At 46.5% G+C, this 25,062-nt stretch overlaps 1 protein-coding gene across 8 annotated transcripts in view; it reads right to left on the bottom strand.

The window, feature by feature from the left end:
- Positions 1 to 25,062, bottom strand: part of Pde11 (Phosphodiesterase 11) — a 640,803-nt gene that overhangs the window by 32,928 nt on the left and 582,813 nt on the right. For all 8 annotated transcript variants that reach the window (XM_070539554.1, XM_065454748.1, XM_070539552.1 and 5 more), the window contains 6 exons: positions 18,581 to 18,745; positions 11,872 to 11,961; positions 9,360 to 9,497; positions 6,429 to 6,499; positions 1,570 to 1,633; positions 64 to 111 (listed from right to left, as the gene is read on the bottom strand). In XM_070539554.1, the coding sequence (XP_070395655.1) occupies positions 64 to 111; positions 1,570 to 1,633; positions 6,429 to 6,499; positions 9,360 to 9,497; positions 11,872 to 11,961; positions 18,581 to 18,745 (576 nt within the window). The remainder of the gene's footprint in view (positions 1 to 63; positions 112 to 1,569; positions 1,634 to 6,428; positions 6,500 to 9,359; positions 9,498 to 11,871; positions 11,962 to 18,580; positions 18,746 to 25,062) is intronic.

Here is a 25,062-nt window from a genome sequence, read left to right as displayed (position 1 = left end):
GCTCCACCCCCGTAGCTTTCCCTTCATTGTCACAGAAAGTTGTCCGCAAGTAGAAGCGCAGACCTTTGGGTCAAAACGGTCATCCTTATAGGCGTCAGGTATGTTGAGAATCTGCAAGAAAAAAAAGGGACGGGCTATAATGATACTCAATCTTACTGAATGCATAATATAAATGCGACCTTTTCACCGGAAGGTAAGGTCGAAGAATTGGTAATGATGGCTGAATATTGGAATACCACACGAAGTGAGGCTTGTAGTTTTATGGGCAGTATAAATTACAGTAAACATTCGCTTGCTAACTAAATATGCATGGCGTCCCACATTAAAAAAGACAAACATGAACAGAGTTCACTTCGTGACACCAAGCACTCACAGTCACAATGCTGGCATTTTATTTATTTATTTATTTATTTATTTATTTATTTATTGATACTGCGGTCCTGTTTCCAGGACCTTAGCAGGGTGCATACAAAGTGAAATTGAAAAAATTGCAGTACAATATACAGCGATACATAACACAGGTCACTCGCATTGTACAAATGCAAGCAGTTACTGAACAACACACAGTAAATCACTCACTACATAAACATAGATGCGACTCAAATAATGGCAGTGAGCATTGAGTTACAACGTCATCAGTAAGATTATTCCATTCAACAATAGTTCTGGGGAAAAAGGAAAATTTGAAGCAATTCTTTTTAGTAATTAACGGCGTTGTTGTCTGTGAGTGTCGATGACGTGTAGCATAACCAGTAGAGAAAGTGATAAAGTGTGATGTATCAATGTTGTAGTGGCCTTTTATGAGCTGAAATAAAAATTTTAAACGGCGTGTTCGATTCCTTTGTGTCACAGATAGCAATCCACTTCTCTTGAGAAGCTTCGTAACTGAAGTGTGGCCATACGAATTATATATGAATCGTACTGCTCTTTTTCGAACTTTTTCTAGTTTAGTAATGTTTCTTTTAGTAAAGGGATCCCATATGACAATCGCGTATTCCAACATTGGTCGAATGATGGCATTGTAAGAAAGAATGCTGACCAGCGTTGGCAGTGCGCCTGCCTCATCCCAAAGTCAATGTTCCTGCACTGCCCCTTCTTTAATTTAGCATTCCACTGTGCCGCATCTCTGAAACTCAGCAGATCATATGACCGCCAACAATGAGCCCGCGGGCCACGCATGTGCTGTTGGACTTGCGACAGCAAGGCAGCAGTGACGACACAAATGTGCCGCGAGTGTCTGCATAATTGCTATTGCAGAAAAAGTTGATGCATGACTAGGCACTGACCAAAATTCCGTATGCATCGTGAATGATATCCAAGCTACATTTAATGTCTCTAAGCAAGAAACTTACTAATAGTATTACATACAAATTTCCTTATCAGTTTGAGCGTATACATTCAAAGAGTAATTTGAAAGCCACAAATTATTCTATACACATTCCAGCTGGCATATGAGGACAGCTTCCAGTGACAAGTGCTGCTAATTGTCTTTTTTTTTGTGTGTGTGTGTGTGTGTATGAAAACAGGCAAGCAGCATGAAGAATAAGCAATGCAGCATCCAGTACATACCTGACCAGTTGCGACCACCGACCCTGTGATACCAGTGTTAATGGGAAACCTGCCTTCATATGGGCTGAAAATAGAGGTCATAAGAGCAAGTCACACTTCACAGTAACATCAGTCCAGAAACAGATTGCAGTGATGCTTAGCTACAAATGTTGATAAAGCTGATACACTTACTAGATGCAGGTGGGAGGGCTTACCCATATATCCTAAGTGAAAATGTTTCACTGGTCTAACTGGGTTATTGTCAAATTCCCTTTTATGAATTGTTTGAATCAACAGAAACCAGTGAAACACCAGCTATACACGCTAAGCATCAGACAACGGACAAGTTCATACGGACAGTTACTTCCACCTGAGATGGGAACATGACACTGAAATACACAAGTATAAAGGATTTAGTAAATTAATATAGACATGTAACTGAGAAAGGAAAGGAACAATTGGACGACATCATAATGAAAATATTGGAATATGGTCTACCATCATTCACAAATATTAGCACACGCATGCAAATAACTTTTATTTACAAGGTGCCTAAGTCTTATATTGAAACATGGAACTGAGTCCCAGTTCCGTGTTTAAGACTGGCAAATCTCATATGAAAGGTCTTTTTAACAAGAACGTCAGTAAATCCACTGCACATCAATTATGCTATTATACGTGAAGAACTTGCCACAAAATATGAATAGACTGAACTTGGAGTGGGATATTGTGCTGTTTAGATTACTTCATTGATGAGAAAAATCTAGATTCAGCTATTCCATCGCAATAATAAGAATTATGCAAATAAAAAAATCGCTTTAACTCACAAAAGTATGTTTTTTAATTATTATGTGGGGTCAATACATTAATAACCATAAATCTTATAAGATTACAAGCACTGAGACAGAGAACAGCAGTGATACTGAGCTTCTCTTTAATTGGTACATTGATAAATGGTACCAATGCAGTGCTGCATTGGTACCTACCAACCAATCTCACACTTCACCTCACCACGTAGCAATAATCATGCAATGAATGAGACCAAGACTTCCATTTTGTGACAAGGAAGCTCAACCAGGCCTTATTACAGTGCTTACCAGCTGTTTTAGTCACAAATGCAATATGTTTCCTGTTCTTTATGTTGCAGTGCTTCTATAAATTTCTGAAAAAAAATATTTGAATCCACAGGCTAGGGACACTAAAGGGGAATTAAAGCTAATCTGGATTGGTAAGTTACACTTATGAAATACCAAAGAGGTCGGTATTTTCATTAATAGAGACTTGGTGAATCAGAAAAGTCGCAAAAACAAAAGATGTGAGTATTTTAACACTGGTTGCTTGAAACTAGTGGTATGTTGATATGCAAGGAATACACTCGATTTTTGAACAAACCCCAAAACTCAGCTGAGAGTTTTGTAAACACTTTCTGCACAAAAATTGCCAAATCACGAGAAAATACCTTGACATCCATGAAGTCACGTGACATACTGATGCTGCAGTTTGGGCACAAAATGCAAGAAAAGGACCTTTGGGTTTGCTAGTAGCCCGCCTTTCTCCCCAAATAAATACACAATATTGAAAGAATACTATAACTATCTCAAATGATATAGTGTTGCTCTTTAGTGTCCCTTTAATCGAAACATTGCATCATATCTATATCATTATTATTTAAAGGTGGAATTGGTTTCGCAGACCTTATTAAAAGTTGCTGCAATATATAGACATGAAAAAAACTGCAGCGTAAAAATGAACATATTTGTCACTATGTCAACAGCATGCTTTCAGTATGAGCTGCAATACAACAGCCATGGCCAGAGTGCTCCTTTGGAATATAAAAAGGTTGCTGCCAGTTGAGCTGGCGGTGCTAATCTGTGACTCTCTCGAGAAAAAATGTGGAAAGGGTTTCATCTTTCCAGCAACGTGAACACGTCTGTGCTTTCCATTGTCTGTTTTCTTCGCGCAGGGATAATAAACTGCAGAGGCACATTCGGTGGCATCTGCCCATCGCAATCGTCATGCGTCACCTTTCTCAAGTGCCCCTCTGAATCCACTGCAATAAACCGAGAACAGTTATACGAAGCTAGGGCAGCAGTGTGCCATGATGAAGCACGCTGCACTAAGGGTTAAGGACGTTGTGCTACTTGGCAGACCAATGTAATATTGCTCCACAAAGAAAGCAGACAAAAGAAAGAATGGAGGCATGTGCACTACTAGAATGATGAAAACCTCTTCACGCTTTTTGAGCGTCGCACATTGGCACCATTAGGTCGACTAAGAGGGCACTCCAGCCATATGGCTCGCGTGTTGCAGCTCATGCTGAACACAATAGTACATGCGTTATGTACTCACTTTCGGTTTCAAAGTGCTTTGATCACTAGTGCCATGCTGCGTCCAATGTTGTAAGTGTACCCCATCATACTGAAGTACTAAAGCACCAAACAGACGACACAAGAAGAGACACGAACGGGCACTAACATGCACCATCAGTAACATGCACCATCAGTAGCATGCACCAACTAGAGAGAGAGAGAGAGAGAGAGAAAACTTTATTGAGCCGAGCTCGACATCTTCTTAGACGCCGTCGATGGAAGTGGTTCCCTCTTCACGGGACCCATATGCTTCCCTAGCCGCCTGGCCCCTGGAGATCAAGACGAGCTGGTCTTCCAGGGCGGTGCTGGTTGGCAAGGTCTCCCATCGCTTGGTAAGGGTGGATGAGGGATGGGGTAGGGTAGCGGGGCAGTTAAGAGGTGGGGGGATCACCTTGATGAAATCGCATACTCCAATGACGTGTTGGAGCGTGCCTAACTGAGTTTTGCAGAAGTTACAATCCTCCTCGTACCTTTCCGGGTACATCGTGTTTTGAAGGTAAGGGTGCGGGAAGGATCCTGCCTGTATTTGCCTGCAGTGTAGATCGCTTGCTGCTCTCTGCTAAGCGATTTGTGAGGATCGGGGTAACGGCGCCTCTCCGTCTTATAATGGTTCGTAATGTCTCTGTAACTAAATATGGACTGTGGCTCACCTTCCTCAACCCGGTGTTCCATCTCTCGGGCGAACTGGTGGGCAAGTTCGTTGCCCTCCAGCCCAGAGTGAGCCGGTGTCCATATTAACTCAACTTTCCTTTCAGGTACGTCGCGTTTACTTTGGAGAATATCTAGTGCCGCAAGAGACACCCACCCCTTCCTGTAGTTGTTAACGGTATACGCCTTTTGCGAGTCGGTGACAATTCTTCCCACCTTGGGCTGCGCGAGTGCTATCGCTATCGCGGCCTCTTCTGCCACCTCTGGAAAAGACGTCTTGATGGAGGCGCAGGTTACGAGCACATCCCGCGTCGTAACTGCCAGCGTTGCTTTCGATGAAAACTTGGGTAACGAAGCGTCTGTGAAGAGAGTGAGCCCCTCTTCCTCTTCTACTATTTGACCCAAAGTCTCCGTCAAGGCCGCTATATGAGCCGCTCTGCGGCCGTCGTTACGACCCAACCTCATGTTTCTAGGCAGTGGCTTACTGTGGATTTTATGCGCCCACAACCTGGGTAACGGCCCCGTTTCCTTTCGCTCTGCCTCTTGCCAGCCCAACTTGGCAAGAACGCGACAACCCGCTGACGTCTGACTGAGCCGAACTCTTTGATTAGATAGATGAGCTTCTATTAGCTCTTCGACGACGTTGTGCTTGGCCATGCCGAGAAGCTTGTCGGTCGAAGAATGCTTCATAATGCCCAGCATCATCTTGGTTGCCTTTCGTATAATGACGTTCAACTGGTCCCTGTCTTTTTTCAGTAACTTGAGGTACGGCGCCGCGTAAACGATGCGCGACGTCAAGAAGGCCTGGACGAGCGTCAGTACATCGTCCTCCTTCAATCCCCTTTGTCTGTTTGTGACTCTTCTGATCATGTTCGAAATTTGTTCCGTTGAAACTTTCATTTTGTCGATCAACGCCCCCGCCTTGCCATTGTTCTGGGAGATGACACCCAGGATACGTGCTTGCGTGGTTGGTGTTATGGTCGTCCCGTCGATGGTGATGCGTACGTTCTCTTGGTCTCCTTTCTTTCTTCTTGGCTTGATGACGAGTAACTCGGACTTCTGTGGCGAGCAACTGAGGCCGCACGATTTAGCGAACTCGTGCATGGTCTTTGCCATCTCTGAAGGGTCTCCTCCATCCAACTCTCCGACCCTGCCCTCGACGTCCACATAGTGATATCGTCTGCATAGAGAGCGTGATCTATGCCCTCTATGTCTTGAAGCCAAGTCGGGAGACGGAGGAGTGCCAGGTTGAAGAGAAGCGGCGAAAGAACCGATCCTTGCGGAGTGCCTCTGTCTCCCAGGGCTATCGGTTTCGACTTCTCCTCTCCAATTTTGATGATTGCCGTTCTATTGGTGCCCAACAAAAAGTTCTGCTGGAGTACCCCATCATGTTCCCTTGCCCCCTTCTGAAATAAACTCGATCCTTGTTTGGTCCTTGTTAACAGAACGCTCCTTCCTTTTTTTCTGCGGTGCTCTGTGCCCCGGCCGTTATGTCAGCTCCATAAGCCTGCCCCTCGGCCAGCATCGTCCGACACCACTACACCCCGTGACTACAACATGCATGCACTCGCATATTTCCAAGCCCTTCCGATGGAGGTGGAATGCAAAAAACCCTTGCTTACTGTGCTTTGGGTACACGTCAAGGAAGCCCAGGTGACCAAAATTAATCCGGAGCCATTCACTGTGACATATCTCACAACCCACTGTGCAGTTTCGAAATGTAAAACCCCACAATAAAAAAAAATTAATAGTAATAATAATAAAAAAAGAACCAATCAAGCCTTTACTTTGGGTATATTAGTAATACCTCGTTATTCAAAAAAAAAATTGGGCCATGATAAATGGTTCAAAGAAGCTGTTTACCTAGTACATGTAGCCACGTCTTCTCTGAGAGCGTCTTTAGCTTCCAAGTCAAAGACCCGGTGAAAAGCAGTCTGTGGGAAAAAAGTTTCGGGTTATTGCTAAAAGCATTTGCAGCACTTGTTGCAACTGAGTTGAATTTTTCACTGCATAAGTAACCGAAAAGCACTGAAGTTAAAAAAACAACTGAATTAAATTCGAGTTACAGAAAAAGTACAGCACACCAGAAACTGTATTTGTAATATAACAAACACAATTCGGTACGAATGACTGGCCAGCGATGTCTTGTGAATAGATTAGTGCATTATCTATGCCATGGCCAGGCTGTATTCTGCATGTTATATGAGGGAAGTTGAGTGCAGTCACAACAAAGCACACCTCAGAATAGTAGGGCTGCAGTCAACAGTACAACATGTATCGCAACTTCTGTTTACAGCAGCTGCATGGGCTGCAGTTTGATTTAAAATTCACCGCTTTATTCGTGGACACAGACCAAAATTGGCCACTAGAGTAGACACTCCTAGATGCTTTGCTAGCAGCTACTTCACTTGCAACCATGGCATCAAGGATGTGAAAAGTTATTGGAGGACGGGGAGCGAGTGGTGATGGCGCAGTCATCTGCCTGTCATTGGGCTGTTCAGCCAGAGTGTCTGCAGTGGCAGTTATTCTTAAGACTGTGGAGAGATGCCTGTCACCCCATGTCCTCTTTTACCCATCTCCACTTCCTACATCACTATGTAGTATATTCACAACTTGCTACATTTTATCTACCACAGTTTGTTAATTTTTTTATAATAGATGAAAAGAATGCTCAATGCAAGAAGCACCACCAATATTAATAGTAAAACGATCAACTATCTTAATACGGAATGTTCTGGCATTGTACTCATTTTTACTCAGCCCCACAATTTTTAATATCTGCTAAATATGCTGTATACTTACACACGCTGCTTCCTACTTACTGAATTGACCACTGTGGCATTCTCACATGGATTTTTGTACTAAAAGTTGATAAAGTTGCAGTTTTTTGTGTTCACAGTGGAGAAGCACCAAAAACAGATGTGTCGCTCATTAATGGCGTTCTGTTACCCCTGCTTTACTGTAGCTACTGTCCTTCCAAGTTTTCTTCATCCTTGTTTCTTGATGCCATAACCCCGGAATGAAATGGCGAACTATTATCTAACTCAAACCAGCGCTTTGCTGTTGCGGAACAATTCTGCGATTATTTTTGATCAAATTATGACAAAGTTCTCAGAAAAATATGATGGCCAGATAGCACCGCGAATGTCTGAAGTTGAACGTTTCACGATGAGCCACAACGTAAACAAATGAATAACGATATTACACCTTTTCTGTAAACTACTACGATACATTAAAACATGAACGTTTTAAGCTTGGAGGGCAGCATAGACAAATCTAGTGCAGTTGACCCATTCATGGGTAATTCCCTAGAAAATAAATAATGTATTAGCACCACAAAACATTATACTGAACGAAAAACATGACAACCTATGGCTTCCAAGCCATCGGCAATAAATAAAGAAAAGACAATGAGTGAATGACAGTAATTCTGATTTAATACAGCGGCTGAATGTACGTACCACTGTGTCTTGGAAAAGAATTTCTTTTCCAAGACACAGGCATAATGCATAATGCATTTGAGCAAGGCATAATGAGCTCAGAATACATGCGACATTTACATGTTTTCTGAAGCTTTGGCCAAAGTTTTGCGCCGTTCACACAGCCATTGTCGGCAGGCATTGAACACTGAAACAGCAGTTTGCTGTGCCACACCAGCGTCATGCGCTGTCTTTGTGAACAGAGGCAGTGGAGGCCTGTTGAGGCAAGCAATGGACACGTCGCCACGTGATCAAACATGGTGGTGCCGATGGGAGTGCAGTAAAAAGAGTCTATTCAAGGCCTGTCTCAAAAGTATCCAACCATGCTCCTGCAAAAATAGAAGCATTGCCTGGTGTTTTCGTTGTTCTAATCCCCTTCAAGGTAGTCCCCTCCAGCTTCCACACACAGTGTCCCATGCTCTTTCCATTTCTTGAAACAGTCCTGGAACCCCTCCTCAGGAAGTGCTGCTAGGGGAGCTGTCGCATTGCACTTGATGTTCACTTGGGTTTCACGGTGCATTCCTTTCAGGTGCCTTTCAATTTTTGTGAACAACCAAAAGCCGCACAGGCTTATGCCTGGAGGTTAGGTAGCTTGACGAACTGAATCCATCTGAATTAGGCACAGCACAGCACTGAAGTACTGTGCTGTGCCTAATAAAGATGGACTCATTTAAGCTGCATGAACAGGGGTGCTATCCTGGTGCAGTTGCTAAGTATTCGAATTTAACTTTAAAGATCCTTGGCAAATTTTTGCTGGCACCCACTGCATACTCAAATTGTCTTTAAAAAGGTATTAATAGAATCTTTGTTGCCATCCCCAACTGAGCAACTTTTCTGACAATTAGGTGAGAATCTCTCCTTATCGTGGCTCACCCTCCATAAAGAATTACATCATTATGGCTTGTTGAAGACCTCCCATAGTGCAGTTAGCTCTCCATAGATGTTTGGCTTCTCTTGAAGCAATTGTATGACATTTTAATCTGCTTCGTGACCATACTGTCATCTACAAACGCTGTTTGGATCTGCTGAATTACGTCTCCTTTTCACATAAATTTGTGCAGTATTTTTGTTAAATTCACTCCGTCATTTTCTCTCACTCAAAATCGCACTGGGATGAGACAACAGTACTCAACACAACTGCTCTTATACAGCACGCAACCAAAGGAGACTAAAGACATTGTCGACCTTCCTCCTAATTGCACAGTGTGGTCAAATTGTGTCCTAACCCCGCAATTCTCTCCAAAATAAATAAGGTAAGATAATTTCTGACAGGCCCTGTATGCCATGGCAGCTTCTGCAGGGGAATGACACTCACCCTGGTCTCATGGTCGACAAGTAGCACCTGACAGCGCTCACATTCGAGCAGTGACTGCATGTGCGTCATGATGCGGTACACCACCTGTTCAATGGTGCTCTGTTCTTCAAACACCATGCGAGCAAGATCCAGAAGAACCTGCAAAAAGCCGGAAGCACAGCTGCTGTAGCAAAAGTTCCATCCTGAGCATGGGCTGAAGATCACAGCGCTTCACAAGAGGCGGTAGTTGCCCTGAAAAAACCTTCTGCAAATGTTATGTGGTGCCATAAATGAGAGAATGCTGACAATAGTGCCAGTGCAACTAGAAAATGTATACACCTTGGGGACTGATTGCACTAGTGCTTGAGAGTGTTTTAGCATAGACGACATGCAAAGTTCCTTAAGTGGGCTCTTCCACGCACTTGCCCTAACCGAGATGACCTGAGCTGCTCCTGCTAGTAGCAGTATTGAAGCTGGGAGACACATTTTGAAAGCTTGGACGCTGCAAGGAATGAAGAGCAGCAAGGATGGTTGCACCAGTTCGCACACTGATGGCGTATTTACGATTCTAACCTTGGGTTTGGCACCTTGGTTAGGTCAGATGCGATGTGTGAAGAAGTGCACATACAAATTTTTAGTACTATTAGTCAGAGTGGAATCGGGAATAAGTCTAAAAGCCCCTGCAAAAAAAAAAAAAAATCCAAGGAAATTCACCTGCAGTCACTGAATGTCACACACTGCTGCTAACATATGAACGCACACTGTGATTATCTTTGAAATGTATAAGACTTCAGAACACTGCAATGTGGATACAGAAACAACTGAGGAAAGGGCATGTGCCTTTTTATATGACATGTTATAGAGCTACTATTGCAGCTTGACATAATGCATTGTAAATTATATCCTTTTTGAGTTTGGGGAAACTACACCAAGTTTTTAGTTTTGCGTTATTTTTATATTGCATGAAGACATTCCATCATTGCCATGGTATATACTGTTGTGCCTCAGTAATATAGAGATCTGTTTACACAGCTTAAAATATGATGTTTCACATTGTATAACGGTAAATTGAATGCACTGGCACTTGCACATGAACTAATTATATAATCTTTCTTGCATTTCAGTCTTGCACACTTTCTCTAGCCAACGCAGATTACGTTTAAGATAAGAGGGATAAAAATCCTTAATGAGTCCCACTGAACATACTTTTCTTTTCATTGCCAGAATATCCTCAGGACATCTCCTGTCCTGCGTAAATAATTTCTTGAGTAAACTTTGGTTAAATTTTGTTACATGCTGGGAGTTGTTACGTGCTCTCTAGGGAGCATTCTACCGCAAGAATTTTGCAAATTGGTTCATTAATAGTCGAGACAGAATTATTTCAGTGCCACAAAACCATGATTTCAGGAGGTGAGCGTCACTGCCAACACAGACACTCTCTCCACTTGCTCCCGTCTAGCCTCCGGACGAGAACACCTGACTAGCGGTATAAAGTCAGTGTTACACTGAGGCAGATGCAAGTGGATCCCAGAGCATGATCGCGCACTGGAACATGGTAGAAAATGACATAGTTTTGCTCTCCGCATGCGCGACTGCACAACATGGGAACATGCAGACGAAACGGAAGTAGATATCTCCCTTGTAATGGGACGAAATAAAACAGACATGCAGACATTCGGTTTGTATGTTTTAGTATTTCTCTAAACTTTAATTATTCTTCTGAAGCAACATAATAAACAAATAACTGATGTTGCCTCATGATTCTCTAAGTCGTGTCAACATGAGCGACGTCACAGCATTGCCAGGCACACTTGTGCGATATACGTTGACTCTCCGGCTGGTAGCGGGCGCCCGCAAGAAGGACAAACTGCGTTTGGTTTTAAATTTAACCTTTTTCCACAGTGCGCAACCCGAAGAGACACCGCAGCCTCATGAACCGCCACTGGTGATGGCCCGCAGCTACCTGGAATGAGGAGGCTGCCCACCTAGGGCGCAGAATGCACTAGCTCAGAATAAAAGTTTATTCTCTCTCTCTCTTCCGCGGCGCGCAGGGATGTAATACTTGGCAAACATGATCGTTAATGCACATTATATGCACTGCGCTTGTCAGTCCGAAATGGTCTGACCTGGTTAGGGGTCCTTTAAGCAAAAGCATTTCACTAGCAATATATTAATTTTTTTATTTCGTAACATACTTATTTTGCATGAACTTGAGCAGCTATTTAAAATTATTCCCTTATAGAGCCCCTTCTTGATCAGAAGAAACTATAAAAGTGCATATTTCTGTACATACAAATGTTACAAAGGATAATAAAAAGCTAAATTTATAAGGATTCTGCATAGTTCTTAAAAGCAATAGGAATGAAAAATCAAGCATGCTCTAAGGTGCGTAAATGTTTAACAATGTGTACCCTTTTTACACTCATATGAAACACCTGTGGGCAGAGGCAACAAAACTCGCAATCTCTGCATGACATCACAGATTAGTAAAGGCATATGGACAACCTTCAAAGTGTCTGAATGTGCCACATACCTGGTTCCTCTTGTTTTCAAGTTCGGACCGTTCATAGAGCTGAGCATTTCGCAGGACGAGGCCGCAAAACTGCAGGTACTCCGAGAACACCTGATTGAAGAAAACGACAATTAGAAAGAGGGATACTGAGTGGGAGGTCAAAAGTAGATTAAGTTCCACTACAGCAGTCTCAAGGATTCAGTAGGCATTGTGATTCCACCCATGAACAAGACATGAAACGTAAGGCAACTGTAGGAGCGCTTTTATTTTTTAGAGCGCAGGTCTTGGGCGCCCGTTCCTGCGGCGAGCGTAGGCGTTCCCGGCGTAACCGAGCGAAAGATGACAGCGAACGCGGCGCGCAGCTGGGGATGAAAAAAGCGGCGAGAGGAGGGGCGAGGAGGAAAGCGGAGAGGAGGGTGCCGTGAAATTATGAAGCAGGAAGCCGAGGAGGGTATTACGAAAGCGTGAGAAGCGTGGTGCGGCGACGATGGCTACGAGATGGCGCAGATGGCACCCGAGAGACACACGGTCTAGAGTTACTGTATATGCTACCATAACACGGTCCAGCGGACACACGGTACGGTTCGGCGTCCGATCCGACGAGCGGCGCCGCTTGCTCCGGCATGCGGCATACATTCGGGCCACACGGTGCGTGCATCCGAAAGATCGAGCGGCGCGTAAGCTCCGCCGAGATCCAGCCTCCCAGCGTGACTTCATATCCACGCCGAGAAACGCAATATAAACAACTCTACACAACACTGCTTCGCTTTACGCGAACACTGTCAATAAAATTATGCCTCTGCGACTGACAGAACACTTCACGACGGCGCGTTGTCCACCGACTCCGCTAACAGCCAGCGATGGGGCCGGTAGGCCTAGCTAGGCGGACGCCGCGGTCGACGGCGCTTAGGATCCAACCCGAGCTTGTCGAGGAGCGCTTATTTTTGCCAAAACAATTAACACTGTACACTTAGGCCGCCCGTAATTAAATACAATTGGTTTACACGACGCAGTCATTGCGAAGGGCAAACGTGCAAGAGAACCCAGCAGCCTCGCCCAGACGGTCAGTGTGTGCTGTCTGCCCGCGATATGCCCTCGCGTCGCGGCTCCCGATCTCGCCAGTAGCTTAGTGCTAGTGTACTAGGCGCTGCTTTGCGTAACAGGCACACGTTCGAGATAATTTTACTGAACTGGTAACTATTTCGTGTCGGAAATAAACTGCAACAGGCAAGGGGAAAAAAAAGAAAAACACTGCGAGAAACCGGCCGGCCAGCGCCGCCTCCGTGGAGGGAACGTCACATGTCAGCCGCGTTGCCATTGGCTGCAGCGAGACGACGGTGCGGTTGTCGGACGCGTCAGAGGTGTTTTGCCGGCGCTTCGGCACGGCAGAACACCTCGATTCCGGCTGCCGTTCCGGCGCGTCGCACGCCGGATCGAACACCGAATCGGACCATGTGTCTCCCGTAAGACGGCTTTGCCTCAACATATCTACATCTACGGCGGTGCACCCTATACAAGGTGCAGTGTGGTTAGTTTTCGACTATATCGGCACTAATTATGCCCCCCCCCCCCCCCCCCCCCCCGTACCGTTAATCTTACCTACTCTGCGACGGATTCTCGTTTCTTGTCTCATTTCTTGCCTCGATTCCCGTTTTAGACTCGCTACGACGTTCTTGAGGAGCAAAATGGCCGTTTTTTGCTGGAAGTGGTTACAAGATACCCAGATTCCGGAATGCCCAACCAGTGTTAAATCAGCTAAGAACTTGCCTTCAAAAAATATGCAGAAACTATCGACGATTATCGTTAATGTAAGCGAATGGCCCGAACGAGCGAGAGAGCGACTGTCCCCCCTCCCACCCTCTCCCATGTCTCCGCGCAACTCGGTTGCGCAATAGCTCACACTCAGGACAGAGAACTTTAGCGTGCCGGTATTCTGGCAAGCGCGGGCGGTTTGGGCGGTTTGTCGGATGAGCAAGGGCGTAAAGGTGAGCGGCCTAGGGTGTCTCGATGTCCTCCTCGCCCGCCGCGAGGAGGACATAGAGGCACCTTAGGGCGGCCGGAGTGGTGATGCCACCTGGTAGCGCAGATGTCAAGCAAACACAGAGCTAATATTGCAGTAACGAAGTGTATTCTACTTCGCTGCTGGTACAAATTTTCGGCAGAGGCGTAATTGTCAGCATGCACGATTACGCCGCTGTCTAAAATTTACGCCAAAAACGAAGTAGAATGCCTTCAGCGACGTGTATATTTCGCTTAAACCGTTAAAAATATTTTTTTGTGCTTAGCGCAGCTCTGTTTCTGACCAAATTTCGCAGAAAGATCCCAGGTTTGACGTCTACCAGGCACGTACCCAGGGGGGGGCCCGGGGGGGCCCGGGGGGGCCCGGGCCCCCCCCCCCGAAATCAGATGGCATACCCCCCCCCCCCTCCCCACCCACACCACCACTCCTCACACATTCCTAAAGCGCTGCCAGATCAATGTTGAGACTTGGCAGCTATTCATCGGTCAGCATTAGGCTGCCTTTTTCACTCCTTTTGGATGGCGGTAGTTATCAGCATCTCTTGGGATGTGAAGGCCAGTTTTCTCATAGATTCGGCGCCCGCGAGATTAACTCGAGATGCGTTCATTTGTCACCATCCATTCAACTGTCACGCGCATAGCTGTTGCTTTTTTTAGTTCAACCTTCTTTGTTTAGGCTCATCCTGGGACCACGAAAGGGATGCGGCTGTTAGTCAGCAGGTCTGTACTCTCGTGGAACGAGTTGCGGGCGGAGAAAACGCCAATTGCGTTTAACTTTTCCTTTTGCTTCATTATTTCCTTGAATGACAGCTCGTCGCGACGCTGGCAGATCCCCGGAATCATATACACGTGATATGGGTTAGATAAGGTGGGAAATAAAATAATGTGAAACAGCGTCCATCACAAAAACCTGCAATAACCCTCAAACCCATAATCAAGATGACTGTCGCCCGTTACCTCGTCTGGTTTTTCTCTAATTGTATAGCACTTTTCGTGCAAAATTGGCAACTGGAAACAAAAATCGCAAGTTGAGAAATCAAGCGACCTACTAAGGGAGAGAGCCAAGGCAACAACCAAACTGCAAGGAAAAGCGAATTTAACAACCAATTTAACAAATATAACCATTGCTTCGTAAAATATTTATGGATCAACATCTTTTTATTTAAATAGGAAGTAGAGAAAACGCCGTCGGAAGCGGAGAACATATACGTGTTTTGAATGACGCTTCTACAGTTATCGGTCGAACCGCCTCACGTAGCCACTTCTCTATTGTGCTTATGTGGGTGTTTTTCTAACCTTTCGCGGTGGGCGCACTACGTCTACAATCGCAGTATCCTGCGCTCTACGCGGTTGTTTGGGAATGGTGGCCACACAGCGGTACGCAACTTCCCAAATAACAACACGAGTCGTTTTCGCACTTGGAGCAGTAAACGAGGAATCCAAAAGAACTGTGATTGTTCCGCAAATATATATTTCGCTGTAATTCTTCCAGAGCTAATACAAAAAACGCTACTATAGTCGGAGACAACTTAAGTCTACAGTGAAGCCTCGCCCACGCCCTCATTACAACCAGCAGCCTCCACGAGGCTGCAAATAATCCGTACTTCAAACTTTTCCTGTTACCCAAATAAGGCGGTAACCACAAAAAAGTAAAATTATTAGCGCTTAATCTTACACGTTTTCCCTCGCCCATTACAGTGGAATGACGAAAGCCTAATTCTTTATTGAACTGAAATGCTTGCTTCGCTGCAACTATTTATTGTCAAGCTTCACTTCAGTTGGCAGTGAAGTTTCATGAGTAAACCGGCTCAGCAGTGAAAAGAACTGTACCGCAGACTTTTGAAGAGTGAAATATACTCAGACTCCGTACACTTTGTCCATGTCTGTTGCATACCTCATTGGTTCCACCGATGGAAAAACTCTTCAAGAATAGCGGACAATCCGGAGCTATCAAGCACGACGCCATTTTGATAAGGCCGCATGACGATGATTTTGTTTGCTTCTGTGATTAACTGGCGGAGTAATATTGCTACATGCGTATGGTATTTGTTTGAACGAGGCGCGTGGGTGCCATCACTCCAGAAAAGAGGAGGAAGAACGAACTGGGCTCGCGCTGTGAATCTAACCGGTCAGCGCTGCAAGCGTTGTTGTAAATATAACCTATAAATAGTTTCTCGTCTTACTGACTCGTCTTTCGCGTAATAATATCTACAGAGGTTCTACAGCTACCTTAATTCTAAACAAGAAAAGTAGGGAGATACCTATGGAGAAAGGGGTCAGACAGGGAGACACAATTTCTCCAAAGCTATTCACTGCTTGCTTAGAAGAATTTAAGCCATTAAGCTGGGAAGGCTTAGGAGTAAAGATCGACGGCGAATATCTCAGCAACCTTTGGTTTGGCGATGACATTGTTCTATTCAACAACAATGCAGACGGGTTACAACAAATCATTGGACACCTTAACAGAGAGAGTGTAAGAGTGGGGTTGAATATTAATATGCAGAAGATAAAGATAATGATAAATAGCCGGGCAAAGGAACAAAAGATCAGGATCACCAGTGGGCCTCTAGAGACTGTGAAGGAGCACGCTTACCTAGGTCAATTAATCACAGGGAACCCTGATTATGAGAAGGAAATTCACAGAAGAATAAAAATGGGTTGGATCGCATACGGCAGACATTGCCAGCTCCTGACTGGAAGCTTGCCATTATCATTGAAAAGTAAGATGTGCAATCAGTGCATTTTGCCAATGCTGACATATGGGGCAGAGAGTCGGAGACTGACAAAGATGTTTGAGAGCAAGGACCACGCAAAGAGCGATGGAACGAAGATTGCTAGGCATAACATTAAGATACAGAAAGACAGTCGTTTGGATCAGACAGAAAACGGGTATAGACGACATTCTAATTGACATCAAGAGGAAAAAATGGAGCTGGGCAGGTCATGCAATGCGCTGGTTAGATAACCGTTGGACCATTAGGGTTGCAGAATGGGTACCAAGAGAAGGAAAACGCAATCGAGGATGACAAAAGACTAGGTGGAGCGATGAAATTAGGAAATTCGCGGGCGCTAGTCGGAATCGGTTGGCGCAGGACAGGGGTAATTGGAGATCGCAGGGAGAGGCCTTCGTTCTGCAGTGGACTTAAAACAGGCTGATGATGATGATGATGATGACGACGACGACGACAATGATGATGATGATGATGAAGGTGGTGCCCCCCCCCCCCCCGAAAAAAAATCCTGGGTACGTGCCTGACGTCTACATCATTCAGCGTACCACTTAACGCAGTTAATTGCGGTTTTTTTTTTTTTACAAAAATGGGAACTTGCTTTCGTTTATGGGGATGGGGATGCAAGCTGCTGCCGCAACGGCAGCAGCATAAACGTCGCCGCCTCCCGGCAGCTGCAGGAAGTCGCCGTTCAGGGAGAGTTACCGCGTTTGCCAAAATACCGGACACGCTAAAACTTCTGACACATATGTGTATTCTTACAACTAAGGGGAGCGACCTACGCCTTTTCCCGCATCTCCTGTCCTCCGTTCTTCTTATAAATAGACACCTCGTTGCGCAGCGTTGCATACTCTAATCACGAACCCGCCAGCGACCCGACCCGCTTGCCTTCCTAAATCTCATCCCAACGCCGTTCGCTCGGAATAATAGTTTAGCGATGGGCTCGGAGGAGAAGGAGGAAGTAAACTTTATTACTCTAGAAAGAGTAATTCAGCGGTCGGGCCGGATGTCTTGATCTGGTTGATGACGATCTCCGGCCTGCATGGTTGGCGCCCCTATTCCAGGGCACCACTGAGCGTGGCTGCTCGTCGGGCATGATCCACCAGCTTCCGTTGGAGGCTAGGGTCGCCGCTGGAGAGCACGCTCTCCCACTGCTCCGCACTCGGATTTTCTATTTTGTGGAATTCCTTATTCGTACGTCTGAACGGTTACTTAGTTTTATGCATTCTGCAATGTCATCAAGAGCGTAGCCAGGGGAGGACAGACAAGTCACGAAAACAAGTCCCCTGAAACAAACTTTGGCTCTGTCCGCAGGACTTGCTCGGCCATGCACTGTTCGTCACTTCATGTGTCCTTCTTGTGAACCTCGGACTAATTTGGGTTAAGTACAGGAGTGATTTACACAAGCTGTTTCTCTCTTTTTTTATTGAAAAATAAAGAGCGTAACTTTTTAGCTTCTTCACGAACCGTGACAGAAGTGAGAAATTAGTGTGTATGTACACAGCTGCCTACGATCGAGACGTGTGTGAAGATTTGCTGGGCCAACGCCGCCGCGCTTCATTGTGGAGCCGGATAGACTGCCGGTGTGACGAGTCATCTGATTGCGCCCGGAGCTTGAGCGTTAATTCTGCGTCGCCAGAAACATTCCGTTCGATAAATATCTAGAAGAGCTGGGGGCAAGCGGCACTATATCACCATAGGGAATTTGCACTCCTATATTATGTCTCACTAAACAGTTTCAGTGTTTCAGAAACTAAAGCAGGTGTCAGCTAATGAGGGGCCTAGTAAACAACGCCGTTCGCGCGTAATAATGTTCTGTGGCCAGCCGGCGTACGTGTGTATAGTAGCTCCACTTGTGCTGAAAATGGGAAGAATCGTGGACGCGCAGCCAGCTCTGGAGCGCTAGCAGCGCTCATGTGATTTGCGATGCCAACTACACCCGAGTCAGAATGAAGGATCAGGAGGTCGTACGAAGCGCTTGCCTTCTCGTCGTTGCTGTTGAATACGTCGTGCTCGTTCCTGCCCTTCTTGTTGATGACTTGCGCGACTCCGATGACTTCGCCGTCGCGGTCGAAGATGGGCATGCACAGCATGCACCGCGTCCGGTATCCGGTGCGCAGGTCGATGCTCTTGTTGAACCGGGAGTCCTGCGGGTCACGCAACATGGCAGATACACATGGGGTAAGTTCACGACACATGCCCCGTCAAACACGTCACGCTAAAAAAAAAAAGCACTTTCAAAAGTCCCCTCCACTCTAACGCTCCTCAATGTAGAGCCACGTTTTTTTTTTTTTTCTAGGGACTCGATCTACTCCCCTCCGCCGGTTATCCCCTGTCACGGACACATGCACGCACGTACATGAACGCACAACACAACTTCAATGTACTGTGGTGTGAAAGAGTAATAGACCTCCACACACCCAGCATTTTTCTAATCGCGAATGGGCATCAGTTGACACAACATTTGCCGTTCATTCTTGTTTAACGTGACCCCTAGCAAATATTCCAATATAAAAAGTAATAGCCTATTAAACTAATAAAATTAAGTTTTAATAGAAAAACCAGTAGCCCAATCCAATAATAGATTGAGACTGTACCCGTTACCCCTAATTTGGACACACTGGTCATAAGAAGTCTAACAGACGTTTGAGACTGGATTCGTGAAGCTTATACTCATATGAGCAAAGAGACAATGACAATTAATTTCAGTGGCATATCAGCCATCATTTCACTAAGTACAATATCTCGCATAATATATATATATATATATATATATATATATATATATATATATATATATATATATATATATATATATATATATATATATTTGGACACCCAAAATTTGGCCTACCAAATAGTGGCAGTGGTTTAAGAAAAGCAGGCGATGTTCTAAGGCAGCTTTTTCACTGAACGAGATATCTAATTGCAACTATCTACCGATAATAGCAAACTACGAAGACATATCTTATTAGAGGAAAGAAATTATAATTATGCTGCTATTATTACCTATTTTGTAGAGTCACAGGCCTTATTCATCCAGTGACTTCCAACTGTAACCCAGACATATCCAGCCCCATCAAAGTCAATCAGCATTTAGTTCCAATTCCCCTACATAATGTAAGTTCAAACACAAACATGCAAACTTACAAGGTAAGAACGCTTTACCTGAAACAGTCCCAATCGACGTCTAGCCCAATATATATATTTCTATTAGTCTACAAGCAAGCACCACCTCAATGTATAAGCACTAATACCCATGCACACAAAGGAAATTTCTAATGGACTGATAGGAAACTAATAATAAAGAACTGTATAATATAAATAAAGAAATAAAATAATAAAGAACTACATAAAGTCATAGACTAATATCTTGTACACCAAATACAAGCATCTATTATATTTGTTTGTTTCTGTTTTTTGTTAGTTTTAATGTTTGTTGCAACTTCGGCTAGGGTATATTCACAAGCCTGAATAACACCCTCAAAGTAGAAAACACATCTTTGCTAGCCATTGCGAAAATTAGTCAACCCGCCGTGGTTGCTCAGTGGCTATGGTGTTAGGCTGCTGAGCACGAGGTCCCGGGATCGAATCCCGGCCACGGCGGCACGTTCTTTCCGCAGACAGCGCCCACAGCAACTGCCAGAGGACGTCAACCCTGCTCAACCCAGCGCGCCTCTGCCTACCCACGCCCTCCGCGACGCTTCGCGTCTTTTCCTCTTCCCCGCTTCGCTCAACGCCACCTAGATTTTCATCTAGGTGGCGTTGCTTTGCCGCGTGCTGCAACGGCGGGCTAATGTCTGTGGACAGGAAGACGAGAATTCGGGTTTGAAATTTAGCGATAGAAAATCAGGTGTTATGGTATTCAATGAAAACAGTGAACAGAGAGTGACAATACAGGGCCAGGAAAAACCTCGGGTAAAATAATATAAATACCTTGGTATATGGATAAACGAAGGCGACAGATATATGGAAACACAGGAAGAAACATTAACACTAAAGGGGAGGAGAAATGCAGCCATAATGAAGCACAGAGCGCTATGGGGATACAATAGGTACTAAGTGCTCCGGGGTATGTGTAAAGGTGTAATGCTTCCAGGACTTTTGGAAATGCGGTTGTTCAATTGAAATCAGGGGTACAATCAGGACTCGATGGTAACCAAAGGTCAGTGGGATGCCTCTCATCGGGCGCTCACGGGAAGACTACAAATGAAGCTGTGCAAGGTGATTTGGGCTGGACAAGTTTTGAAGTGAGGGAAGCTCACAGTAAAACTGATTATAAAGAATAACTGAGGAATATGGAAGAAAGTAAATGGGCTGGAAGAGGGTTGAGGCAACTGTACAGGAATAACAGCGACAAGCTGAACGTTGTAGGGGTTCAAGGACGGACTTCGGGATGAAAACCAAACTTGGGAGTATTTATTTTACATTATTTACAAGGAGGTGAGCGTCAATTAACAGTCGTACAGTCATTACGGGCCGGCAGCAACTCGGACGCTGCGGCCCGCGGCAAGAAGTTCGAGAGAGGTGAATCAGGGAATCAGGGCATGTCCTGGTCTCTCTGGAAGGCTTCTTATAAACCCTTCGAGCACTGTAAGTCACGTCATGTTCGACCAATCGGAGAGTCCGCTCAGATGACGCCACTTTCAGCCAATGGTTGGCGCCCGTATCGCGTTGTCGCACCCGGCGGCTCTCTACGGTCTTGCCTCGCAGTGGTGCAATGCGCTTCTTCAAGGAGGAGAAGGAGGGGGGCGCTCATGCTCCATTGTACGAGTGCCCACCTGCTAATCCCGGCGGCGCACGACCTGGGGGCCGCAAACTTGTTTGCCCTTGTCTGGTGCTCCTCTGGAATGTGCTTTCCTGCTTCTGCATTCCTCAATTAGCTGTGCTGCGTTTCGAAGTGGTTTGGGGAACTCGAAGTAGCCTCAGGAAACGGCGCCATATCTAACAACGTGGCGATCCCCAGGGCGTTCAAGATCACCATGGGAGTACCCCAGTACACGCCAACTCATAGGCTTCCCGAGCTGGGCGTACACAACACGCTCGAGAATATCGCCGAGGCGCAGAGAATCGCGCAGCTGGAGAGGCTGTCGAGCACCAGGACGGGAAGACGAATCTTAGACCTGCTCGGAATTCGATATCACGAGGCGCGAGGACTGAAGGAATCCCTGCTACCGGAAGTCAGGGACCCCATACAGACGGAAAACATGCCGAAGAACATGAACCCGGTGCATGACGTGCAAAGACGTAAACGCAGGGCGGTAGGAATCATCGAGGAGCACGGAAGACGAGAAGGCGTCCTCTTCGTCGATGCAGCCAGGCACCCGCGGCCAGACGGTGACCGTGTTGGCAAGGAGGGACGACGACCATCCCTGCCGCTACAACGGAATGTGCGAGACGAGCCGGAGTTACCAACACCACCATTACTACTACTACTACTTCGACAAAAACGGCAGCAGCAACAGCGGCAAGATCGACAGGGCCGGCCGACGGCGGCGGCGCCCGCCTTCTCCATGGCAGCATACGAAGGAAAGGATCCGAGTCACGGCATGAGCGAGGCTGCCGTCGGCCGAAGCAGCGGAGGAGATGGCCATAGCCCTCGCGGTACTCCACGGAGGTGCGAAGGATAGCCTGATCATTAGCGACTCCAAATCAGCGACTCGGAAGTACACCAAAGGTTGTGTGTCCGCGGATGTGGCACGCATGCTCAACGGCAGGGCCGGGTACTTCGGGTCCGGCACGATTACCAACAAGTCCCTCAAGTGGTTCCCCGCGCACGTCGCGGAGCTTGGCACTACAGCAACAACAGCAGCGACAACAACGACAACAACAATGCTAACGGCCGAAGACACACCAACACCCCGCCCAACCACAAAGAGCGCGCCCACCTCGTCCCGAGGCCGCTTACCCGCCGCGACGCGGCCACTCAGAGGGCAGCCGCTGCCGTTGTTGTGCGGGACCCCAGCGGAGTGACGGCGACGGCCACCCCGTCCGGCGCCGCCGCTGTCATTACCAACACAACCCAAATCGCGGTGGACGGACCTGGGCACGGTGGAACCGTGGACCTGGGGACCACGGGGAAGCCGACCGCTATGTCGAGGAGTTTCCGCCCACGTATACCGAGAGGTGCTTGGTCACTAAAGGAAGGAACGAAAGAATTATCCACAACCCCACGGGCGGCTGGACAGGTCCCAGGCGGTCGACCTGAGACGGTTGCAGACGGGCACTTTCAGCAACCCCTACCACCTGCACCGCCTGTGGCCCGCGCTACACCCGTCGCCCGGCTGCCCGTGGTGCGAGCACGAACGGGCCGATATGGCCCATGTGCTTTGGGAATGCCAACGCCATGAGGAAGAAGGACCAAGAGGAGGGGGGAGGGCAACAGCAGGACCCTCTGAAGCGGGGCGCCTCGCTGAGAGATGGCAAGCCGCCCTCATCAGCGAGGCATCCGAAGACCAGGAGTGGGCCGTCCAGCGGGCCAGGGCAATGCCGAGGATATCGGAAGATTTTCCTCAGGCGATGGAGCCCTGACAGCCTAGCCCCGGGCACCAACAGCAATAACCGCTGGAAAAATAAGGTTTATTCCTATCCTATCCTAACATTGATTCACAGTGGAGGAAAAGAACTAGGAAGCTTACCAGCAAGAATGCGGCCTGTAGGGTGAGCAACACAGCAACAAAGAACGTCAAGCGGAAAGTCAGAGAGGCTGAAATAATTCGATGGGTGGCGGCAATGGAAAAGAAACCTGCCATGAGGAACTACTTAAGAGGAAAAAACGAAATCGGGAAAGAAACAATTTATGATAACTCAAGGGGAAGCTCATCACTTTTCGAAGCGAGATCAGGATGCCTTAGAAAACGCACCTATAAAGCGAGATATAAGAAGGGAGAAGAAGCATGTGCTTGTTGCGGTAAAGCTAGGGAAACGATGGGGCATGTTAGAATGTGAAGATATCCGCCCAGCGGTCCATTTAGGTACCAATGGCCTCCTTGAAGCCCTTGGGTTCAGTGAGAGCAGGGAAAAAGTAAACATGTCCGCAATAGAGATTAGTAAGAGGCGATTAGAAGATTGGTGGAAGAAAAGTATGGAAACGACAAAAAACGGAGACGTACAAAAAGAAAGTTCACAATAGGGAGTCAGAAAATTTGTTTATGGGAATTCATCGTGGGGTTTTTCTTTTTTTTTTCTCTCTTTCTTTTTTAACATAGGTAGAACATTAGGCAGTATACTAGCAAGAGCTTAGTGGCGCAACCCACCACCCCGTTCCAAAGGGGACGCTCATAACATCCATCCATCCGTCCTCACGTACTTCTTCCGGCGCGCGATTCTCTTCTCCACCTACAGGCGCTTCCTCCTCCGGCGCTCGCTTCCTTCGCGGCTTCCAACATCGTATCGCCGATTTAACTGGCGACGAGCCAAATACGCTTGCGCGTAAAAGCGCATGCATGATAACGGCGCCGTACTTTTTTCTTCCTATTTTCCATTAAAATCACTCACTCACATACGTAGCACATAATCTGCAGCGCAAATGTAACATGCGATGCTCATTAAAACACTTAGGACACTTAGGAAAAATTACCGGCTAAGCTTTTTTGTGAAACCGATTATTGAGCATCTTGCGGGAGCAGCGTTGACGTGAAATATCGATCCGCGCTTAGCTTGTCGGTACTACAGAGTTGGTGTATATGGCATATACAATAAATGTAGTCGGCACGTGAAAACGATGCCTCCTACCCAAGCTCTGTGTCACTAAACAAAACGATACCTGTCACCTGTCCGACCAGACGAAGGGATGCTTTGCTTCTTTTACAGCGAAGCTGTTTATGCGGACCTTGTGCCGTCATTTTCCGACTTCGCTTAAGAGGGGCCACGCGACCTAGCGCGAGAGGAAAAGCTCAACAGAGGGAAAGGGGTAGGGGTGAACCCTTTCTCCCTGTGAGAATGCTATCATATGATGCTATCTTATACGCGAATTTCGTACGCTTGTCACACGGTGCATTTTCGACGATCGAGCCAGATCGGCATCGAATTTATAGACGATTGATTCCGCCCTGCCGCGAAAGAAACAAATGGTATGCTGGCGGTTTTCGGCCAACGAACAGCGCCCAGCGAATGAAACGCGATACTAGGAGCGCATGACTGCCGGCATGACTGCTAACGCAAGAATTAAGTGCCGGCAGCCACGTCAATCGTCAAACCAATCCAACAAATCGTCAAAACGATTGCAGCGCCCGCATCTCCAGAGGTGGGCCTTGCGCCCAATATACGGAGCTTTGGATTAGTGATTCCGCACATTCCATCCCAGCTACAACTATGGGAAGACCACGAGTAGTGCGTACTCCTGAGGAAGCTGCCTACCGCGAGCGCCAGCAAGAGTTGGCTCGTGAACGGGCCCGAGCTGCACGCCAGAGATGCCGAAAAATAAAGGGGGGAGGGGGGCACTCCTAAAGCATGCTCACCACGC

The sequence above is a fragment of the Dermacentor albipictus genome, chromosome 1 (assembly GCF_038994185.2).
Source record: "Dermacentor albipictus isolate Rhodes 1998 colony chromosome 1, USDA_Dalb.pri_finalv2, whole genome shotgun sequence".
Classification (NCBI taxonomy): Eukaryota; Metazoa; Arthropoda; class Arachnida; order Ixodida; family Ixodidae; genus Dermacentor; species Dermacentor albipictus.
The sequence above is the reverse complement of the archived record's forward strand: the minus strand, read 5'-3'. Positions and strand labels throughout refer to the sequence as shown.